The sequence below is a fragment of the Elaeis guineensis genome, chromosome 4 (assembly GCF_000442705.2).
Source record: "Elaeis guineensis isolate ETL-2024a chromosome 4, EG11, whole genome shotgun sequence".
Lineage (NCBI taxonomy): Eukaryota > Viridiplantae > Streptophyta > Magnoliopsida > Arecales > Arecaceae > Elaeis > Elaeis guineensis.
The window spans coordinates 39,568,087-39,577,918 of NC_025996.2; the positions used below are offsets into that span (position 1 = coordinate 39,568,087).

General features: G+C 44.2%; 1 protein-coding gene across 1 annotated transcript; it reads left to right on the forward strand.

Moving 5' to 3' along the window:
- The first annotated feature begins 7,098 nt into the window (after positions 1 to 7,098).
- On the forward strand, positions 7,099 to 9,607 carry LOC105042980 (subtilisin-like protease). The gene is given in 2 exon segments (XM_073255159.1): positions 7,099 to 8,764; positions 8,767 to 9,607. Coding segments are annotated over 2 exon segments (2,280 nt in total). The 5' UTR covers positions 7,099 to 7,128; the 3' UTR covers positions 9,411 to 9,607.
- The last annotated feature ends 225 nt before the right edge of the window (positions 9,608 to 9,832 follow it).

Below are 9,832 nucleotides of genomic sequence, written 5' to 3' on the forward strand. Positions count from 1 at the left end.
TGAGATGGGTACAGATGGTTTGAGCAGGTAGGTCAGAGGAGGGCATGTCTAGATGGGAATCAACTATTGGGAAGGTGTAGAAAGGGAGGATGTTGCTGATAAAGGGTTGCGATAGAGGTCAGTAAGTAACCTGGTTCGAACATGTGTCGAGTCATTAATGCTAGGGGAGGAGATACTACCAGTAAACGAGAATAGAGAACTGATGGAGGGACGACGCTAGTGGTGGGATGGCCTTTTGTAAAGGCTGAAGAGATGTAACGCCCCAAGGAGGGGAATGGGAGATGTTGCAGTGGAGGATTCAATAGAGAGTGAGATTGAAAAAAAAGATAGATTCATCAAAGCGAACATGCCTAGCGATATACGTACGATTTGTTGTCAAATCGAGACATCGATAGGCATTGTGAAAGGGACTGTGTCGAGAAACACACACAGTTGAGATCGATACTCTATTTTATGGAATTATAAGGACGAAGATAGGGATAGCATAGACATCCAAAAATTCATAGAAAAGTATAAGATGGTGATTTGTTATAAACGAGTTCAAAGGGGGACATACCACAAGTTACTTTGGATGGCATCCTATTAATGAGAAAGATAGCCATTTAAAAGGCATAGTACTAGTACAACATGGGCACAAATCCATGAGCAAGAAGAGAGAGGCCGATCTTGATAATATGACAGTGACGGCATTCGACAGCCTCTTGCTGCTCATATATCTGAGGAGCAGCCACACGATGGATAATACCAATTTTACTAAAAAAATATGGAAGAGAGTGAAACTCCCTCTCCAATCAGTTTGGATGGATTTGATAGTGCGAGAAAACTGCCATTCAACCAAAGCTTGAAATTGTAAGAAAGTAGAAAATACATCGGATTTGCGCATCAATGGATAAAACCAAATAAATTTTTTTGATCATCAACAAAAATTACAAAGTAGCGGTATACTAACAAAGACGGAGTGGGGGAAGGACCCCAAAGTTACTATAAATAAGATCTAGGAGAAACTGACTGCGGCAATGGGATGGAGACAAATATAACTTACTAGACTTGCCTAACTGACATGATGGACAAAGAGGACGAAGATGTGTAGATTTGCAGGAGACATTATTAATTTTTACCACGAGTGAAGCAAGCGATAATGGGGATAGCCCAAATGGTTGTGCCAGCCATTAAGAATGGTGTTCTCAGCTACATGAATAGATGGAGATAAAGAAGGGTTGGATTGGAGAGTGTATAATCCTCCTTTGCTCGGATCGGATAACACTGTGGTCTTAGTGGTTCGATCCTTTACAAGAAAATAAGATGGATAAAATTCAAAAAGATATTATTATCTTTTGTAAACTGTTGTACGGAAAGTAAATTTTTGAAAATAGAGGGGACATGTAAAATGTTAGATAACTGAAAAGAAAGAGGAGAGTGAGGGGAGGAAAGAGAACCATGACCAATGTGTGATATGTGTAGCCCCTTAGCATTGCCTACATGCACCTGATCAGAACCAGTATACTCATCATAGGATGACATAGAATGAATATCAAGAGTGACATGGTGAGATGCGCCTGTATGGGGTACAGGTGAGGGCAGTGGAGGGGTGAGGGGTAGGGAGAAGTGGTTGATTAGGGTAATGGTAAGATGGATTTAGATTTGGGTTCGGTGAATATGAAAAATTGACATTGGTTATGGAGAGGAAAAGTGTGAGTAGGGCTGCGGAGGGTGATAGAAGCAGTTTGCATTAGAGTGGTTGCTACGATTGCAAAAGAAGCGTCATTGAGAACCATGACTACCAGGAGGATCAAAACGACCACGACCTCGATCAAATCAGCCATGCCCCCACGACCTCGAGTAAAGCATGATCAGTAGAGGACCCAGGGTTAGTAGAGGAATGGGAGGACCGCTGAACGGTATTGGCGATTGGATTGGTAGAAGGGGATGCATTAGCAATGGATAATTTTTTGAATGCTTGCATGCTTTCATGGCTAAGTAAGAGCCCATAAAGTTCAGTATAGATTAGAGGGGTGTGGTGATTGAGAATGCCAGAGACCACATCTTGCAGATCATCATATAGAGCACGCAGTATATAGAGATTAAATTCGATTGGCTTAAGGGCATTATCAGATGCAGCAAGTTATTAGCCATAGCTTTTGCACATCGGAGAAGAGAGGTGACTGTCTCATCTAATTTTTGATGAAGATTTTGCAACTTTAGATGCAAAGACATAAGTCCGGTAGGAGATATCGAACTAAAGACTTCATAAAGAGTGCTCCAACGCTTAAAGTTGATCACTTTGTCAAGGAGAAGAGGAACAAGATCTTCAGATAATGAAGCAACAAGAAGACTTATGAGTTGGGCATCTTGTTGTTGCTAGGCAGCAGCGGCAACAGGATCATTGGGCTGTGGGTGAGAGCTATCGAGAAATCCAAACAGACCCTGACCTTTTAAAAAAGAAGTGATTTGCTTTCTCAGAATCAAGAAGTTGGACGCATTCAACTTGATAGATAAAAAATGCTGCACCGATGGGAAGGTGAGAGGGGTCATTGTGTTAGGTGGAGAAGAAGGAGAGGGACTAGAGAAGGTGGAGATAGATGAACCAGTGGCCATGAGAGAGCATCGAAGGAAGGAGAAGAAATGCTCGTTGGAGCTTCAATGCTCTGATACCATAATAAAGATAATTTCTTTTCTCTTATTATTTCATTGTCCTCTGATAAGAATATATAGATTACAATTGTAATCTAGACCAGCTATTATAGGAATTTAAATGACATAATATTGTAGTCTAGGCCAGTTATGATAAGAATTCAAATTACATACTATTGTAGTCTAGGCCAGTTATGATAAGATTTCAAATTTCATGCTAAGTAAAGAGGGCAGTTATTATAGGAGAAGCATTTCAAATTTCATGCTAAGTAGGGAGAAACCAAATATATGATTTGAACTATGCATTGATGAGAGGCCAAATATAGATGAACCAAATATGAAAGATAATCTGTGTGTTGACAGACCTATAGTGATACTTAAAAATACTACTAATGGTCATTTTTATTATAAAAAGAGTTGGAGAAGGAGAGGCCAAATCTAAATTAGATTGGGTCGTCGATAGCTAGAACTAACCGGTATGGCCAAATTTGAGCCTAAATAAGCCAGTCTGAAAGGAGGAGCAATATAGAGAGAAAAATGAGACCTCATGCTATAAGAGAATGAAAAGAAGAGAGATAATGAGGAAGAAAGAGGGAAGAGGATGCTCATGGAACAACCACCATTGATCATTATCCCATCATGTCTGGCTATGCTAGCCAAAGAAACAAGCACAGGACAGAGAAAAGGAAAGATGGAAGGACAAATCCGGCCAGTGTAGTCTGGCATGCCATCAACAAGGGAGACAAAAGAAAGAGAGGAGAGAGAATAGCCAGTGTTCAACTCGATCTACTTGGCTATCCACGAGCAATGAGCAAACCAAAGAACCAAAGAGGGTAGATAGTGGAATAGGAAAATGAGAGAAGAGGGGGAGAAAGAGAAAGGGGAAGCAAGTGGCTGGAGGGGAGAAAAGGCTGGCCGATCTAGTTGGCCACCAGTGAGCAGAAGGTTAGATGTAGGCCTGCAAATGGATCAGGTCGGATCGGGTCTTAAGTGATCCCGACCCTATCCGATTTCTTGATCGGGTTTGATATTGGACCCATACCCATCTCAATAAAAAATCGGATTGGGTCGGGTCGGGTCCATGGCCGAATTTATTGACCCATTGGATCATTCGGGTCGGGTCGGATCTATATATAACCCAGTCCCAATCCATGAAATGCGGGTCCGGTTTGGGTCTAATTCAGGTCGGATCGGGTCATGGGTTTAAAAATCTACATAAAGTGAATTAGAGGTCACATCGACAGCAAAATAGCATGACCATATCTATCTTTTCATATAGATATTCTCTCGTCTCCTCTCTTCTCACGTCTTCTCACTTCATCATTAATAGTGGATATTGTATACCATCCTTAAGGCAATAGTAATGTACAACAGTAAACAAGTAACTGGATATTTTAATTATGAATAATTGTTGGTATGTCCCCAGTTTACTTTGTGTTTGTGGAAGGACTTTTAGAAAAATTTCGAGATTAGCTGTAAGAATGGCATTTCTTGTGCAGTGCATTAATGATCTTGTGATAATGTGACAGTATTAAAGATTTTAGTAAGAGATTTAAGAAAGAATTTGGGTGAGTCACTTTTTTGGCCCAAGTCCAAATTCTTATTTGGATGAGTCATTCTAACTGAGTTCGGGTCTTATATTTGGATCCGGTTTGGGTCGGATCGGGTCGGGTCGAGTCATATATCTTGAGATCTAAATTAACCTAAAAGTCTCCACGGGTCGGTCGGTCGGATCGGGTCCAAATTCAGAAAATCCAGACCCGATCCGAAAAGATGAACGGGTCCAATTTTTGAACCCGATCTGGCTCCATGGGTCTTTTAAATAGATTCGGGTCGGGTCTAATCAGGTCGGGTCGGATCGGATTACGGATCAACCCGATCCGTTTGCAGCCTTAGTTAGATGGGGAAGCAAGTGGGAAAAGGAAGAGAGAGAAGAGGGGGAGGGGGAAATTGACAATGAAACTAAGGAGAAAGAAACAGAATGAGGAGGAAAGGTAGAGAAGGGGGAAGAAGAGAGGCTTGGTAGTTGGCCAGCCGTAGGCCGGCCGTCGATCATGGCTAGATATGGATCGAAGTTTCTCCTCTCTCCTAGGTCTTTTTCACTCCAAGGTATGACAAAAAATTATTTGCCTCATGTATGTGTTATTAAACAACTTTTTGTTAATACAATGTATTTGCCATGATACATTATTGCCCTCATTTTCATATCTTTTTCTTCATAGGACTTGTCCTCTTGTTAGCTATATATACGTAACTACTGATGAAAAGTATGCAACAGCAATGTATATAGTTGAAGAATTAGACATTGTTGTTAATATTTTATGTTTCACTCTAAAATATATAGTTGAACAATTTGGCCTATGTATATGATACATGGAAGGGAGCCAATGGTTGGAAGACTCTTTTTGTTAATTCTTTTTTCCCTGCTTCATTTTGTTTGATTGTTATATTTATTTCACCTACTGGTAGAGGTTTGATTGATTGGGGATTGCATTTAGTTTTTTCTTTTCAAAAAGTAATGATTGGATTTTACCACAAAAAAAAAAAAAGAAGAAATGATTGGAGCATCTATCAGAGTCATTTCATATAGGCAATGAGATAATCAAGCATGAAATCAATCACAATTAGATTCATTTTATATTGTTAATGAAACGAAAACTAGGAAATCAATTAGACCCACATTTTTAAAAAATGCTCGTTGTAAATGAAGAATATCCCTTTCAGCATGAAAAGCAAGAAGCAGAAAACGGCACACTCCTATATTGATTCATTTGGTTTCTACCTAGGCTAGGAATATTCTAGTTTTCCTTGCCATCCGTATTGTTCACTAAAGGATAACAGGGAATATTACATATACCATCCAACCAACAACTTCTTAATGTTCTTGAAGGGCGCCAGCTCCCCAAGTAGACAATGTAGAATGAAACCAGCCCTTCATTTGGATATATAAATTTGTCCAAACCTGATAAAAGGGCATCTAATCAACATAAAAATAAGTTTCGATTATGTCTGTTTCATGCGCCAGCTGCCAATTATCTCTTGGCTAAATTATTGGTTTGTTAGAAACTTTTCTCTGAAGGCCAAGGATTATCACATTCTCTGATGCTTGAGCTTTCCAAATAACTAGCAACTTGATATTGAGATTCCACCAGCATTAAGAAATCAATAGGAAGAATTGTGCATCTCCACTTGACACCCTTAGGAGTATTAGAACCAACTTGATACCATCAGGAGCAGTAGAAGGTGGAATATTCATTAACATGATCTCATTCAACACCTTAGAGCAGAGGGATTGGCTAGTAGAGATCTCCATCCCTCCACCTGCATGGCAAGAAAATGAAGCAATCTCGTCCACAGCTCTGGCAAATACATCAGGAAAAACTCACACGATGAAGGATCAACAAGACATTTATCCCTTTAAAATCCAATATTCTTACAATTCTAGTGAGCAGAGCGGCGCTATATGCAATATTATTCTTTACTCTCAAAACTCTCCAAAAGTGAGAAGCGATGGATGCTAGACCCATCCAACTACCTATCTATCGCAAAACAGTTCTCTTACCAGTTCCAGGGATGAAAGAGGACTGTATGAAAACCATTCCCAGCCTTCCAAAGTTTTCTCTGGAAATACGTAGTTGTGGACAATGGATCTATGTTCTAGTGGCCATCGAGGGCCCTGGTACTTCTACCACCTTTGACAAAGGCAAGTTAAGGTAGTCATAAGTTGAGATTGCACTGCATAATCCATGCGTCACTATTTGATGTCTATTACGAGACATGTGTTCACATGTGCATGTATGTATACATGAACATTCAGAGAAAATGTACTCAGACTTGCATGCGTACACATTCAAGCCTAATCGATTTGAGAGAGGCCGGAGGGCTCAAGGCATGGATTGCTTAGGTTAAACTTGTCATGGTTCTGCTTTTGAGAGAATTTGTTAGGGAAACTTTCTTCATTCAGCAATGAATGCAGGGGGTAGCTTTGTCTACCTCCATTCCCCCCTCAAGAAAAAGAGAATTTGTTAGAAATAACAACAGTCAAGCTCACACCAACATGCAACAAATTCAACCTCACACTAACATGAAATTATACCCCATCCAAGTGAATGTGAAGATTTCACTGGTGCGTTTGAAACAACTGCCGGCCATGCAAGCAATTAACTACTGCTTGACGAGTCTTTCCACGGCCGCTAGTAAACAGAGCCTTCCTTCCCTTGCTCACCTCTTGGTGGAAAACCGAGCTGCATGCATCCAAAAAACCCTCGCCATGTAGCCCTGCTCAACATTCCTTGAGACGTAGGAGTCCGACAACTCACTTAGGAGGCCAATGGCAATAGACATTGGCTAAAAACCTTCGCCGGCTTCCTCTCGATCCCTTTCAACAAAGCCATGGCTTGCGCATTTCTGTATATCTTCTTCAAACCATCTCTATATATGACCCAAAAGTTCCATGAACAGAGCGCCATCACTCTCTAGTAACCCACATCCATACCAATGGCGAGTCTAAGCCTCCCCACCCTCCTCCACCTCGCCTTCTTCATTCTCCTGAGCCCTTGTTCGGTAGCTGCTCGCAACCATGTCAGAGTGAGTACCGTCGGCACCAAGGCATCTGAACTACAAACCTATGTAGTCCATGTGCAGCCACCGACGTCGACTGTGTTCGGGACGTCCACCGATAGGGAGACATGGTACAAGTCCTTTCTCCCGGAGACCCCTGCAAGAATTGTCCACATGTACACCAATGTTGCCAGTGGCTTCGCCGCGAGGCTCACCGAGCTGGAGCTGGAGGACATGAAGAAGAAGCCTGGATTCCTCCACGCCTATCCCGACCGCCTCTATTCCCTTCAGACTACACATACGCCGGAATTCTTAGGCTTGCAGCTCAACAGCGGGATCTGGAATGATGCGAACTATGGCAAAGGGGTGATAGTCGGAATGCTCGACACCGGAATCTTCCCCGACCACCCTTCTTTTAGTGGGGATGGGATGCCGCCACCACCCGCCAAATGGAAAGGGCGGTGCGACTTCAATGCCAGCCTTTGCAACAACAAGCTCATCGGTGCGAGGACATTCATCAGCGGCGCGATGGCAATGAAAGGAAGAGGTGTCGCAGTGACACCTCCGGTTGACGACGTGGGGCATGGAACCCACACTGCGAGCACAGCGGCGGGAGCACGAGTGGCGGGTGCTAATGTTCTAGGAAATGCTAATGGCACCGCCTCCGGGATGGCACCTCTTGCGCACCTCGCCATGTACAAGGTGTGCACCGAGGATGGTTGTGCCGAATCCGACATATTGGCTGGAATGGACGCGGCAGTCGCTGATGGAGTCGACGTGCTCTCGCTCTCCCTTGGAGGAAACTCCGTTCCGTTTTATAATGATTCAATCGCAATTGGTGGTTTTGGGGCCATCAAGAATGGGATATTCGTGAGCTGTGCCGCAGGTAACTCCGGCCCAAATGCGAGCTCTCTCTCAAACGAGGCCCCATGGCTCCTCACAGTGGCTGCAAGCACCATGGACAGGAACATAAGGGTGACGGTGAAGCTCGGCAATGGCCTAGAATTCAACGGTGAGTCGGTCTACCAGCCACAGATGTACACACCCACCTTCTACCCTCTAGTTTATGCCGGTGCCGGCCCAAAGCCTGATGCCATCTTCTGTGGCAACGGCTCCTTGGATGGTCTGGACGTGAAGGGTAAGATGGTGCTTTGTCAGCGCGGTGGTGGCATCGCCAGGATCGACAAGGGCGTAACCGTGGAGAGTGCGGGCGGTGTCGGCTTTATTCTCGCAAACGGACCTCTTGATGGATACAGTACCATTGCCGATCCTCATGTCCTCCCGGCGTCCCACGTCGGTTACTCCGATGGAGTGAAGATCAAATCCTACATCAGCACTTCGTCGAACCCGACTGCATCCTTCATTTTCAAGGGCACCATTCTCGGGATATCGCCGGCTCCGGCGATCACATCGTTCTCGTCCAGAGGACCTAGTCTGGCCAGCCCAGGCATTCTGAAGCCGGACATCACTGGTCCAGGCGTGAGTGTTCTGGCCGCATGGCCTTCTAATGTCGGGCCGCCGACGGTAAACAGCACCGGTCCGACCTTCAACATAATATCCGGCACCTCCATGTCCACCCTCATCTCAGTGGCATCGCGGCGCTGCTCAAGGCCGCACATCCAGATTGGTCCCCAGCAGCAATCAAATCGGCGATCATGACGACGGCCGACATACTGGATCGTAGTGGGGACCCGATTGTAAACGAGCAACACCTCCCAGCTAACCTCTTTGCCGTGGGTGCTGGCCATGTCAACCCGGTCAAGGCTAATGATCCGGGGCTGGTCTATGACCTTAGCGCCGATGACTATATTTCGTACCTCTGCGGCTTGGGCTACACGAGCTCGCAAGTGACCGCAATTGTTCGCCAGTCGGTCAATTGTTTGGTGATCAAGAATATCACTGAAGCAGAGCTTAATTACCCTTCCATCTCGGTGTCGCTTGGTCCCACTACGACGTCGATCACTGTGGAACGGACTGTGAAGAATGTCGGGGAGGCGATGTCGGTGTACTCGGCAGACATTGATACTCCTTATGGAGTGGCAGTGAGTGTCAGTCCGATGAAGCTCCAGTTCTCGGAGGTGAACCAGGAGATGAAATTTTATGTGACCTTCTCAGCAAGCAGCAGCCGTGGCGCTGCGAGGTTCTCGCCGGGCTACCTGAATTGGGCATCGGAGAAGCGGATGGTGAGGAGTCCGATATCTGTGACCTTCAGTAACTAGGGAACGCAGGCCACGGTTTGCCTATTTGGTGTCGCTCGTCTCTGTTAGTTTGGTTTTACATTCTCATGCAGTTATGCACTGGCATCATGGATGACATGGCTTTGAACAAATAAATTTTGAGGTGTGGGTCAAGTGGTAGACGTGTTTGCTAGTTGGGGATTTTGGAAGGAAAAAAAAAAATGGAGAACCACTCTATTTTGGTAATTGCAATTGGAATTAATCTATTTCTTTTTAAATGGTATGTTTTACCACATTTGTCCCTAGATTTAAACGAATTCACACATTAAGCTCGATCGGCTGCGGTGGCGTATCAGACAATTCGAACGCAGCTTTGGATGAGGTTAGAGGTAGGTCAACGATTGGACCTAGCTAGTTTTTCCTATATTTGGCGTCCCACGACCAAGTTACAAAATTGAGTAGGG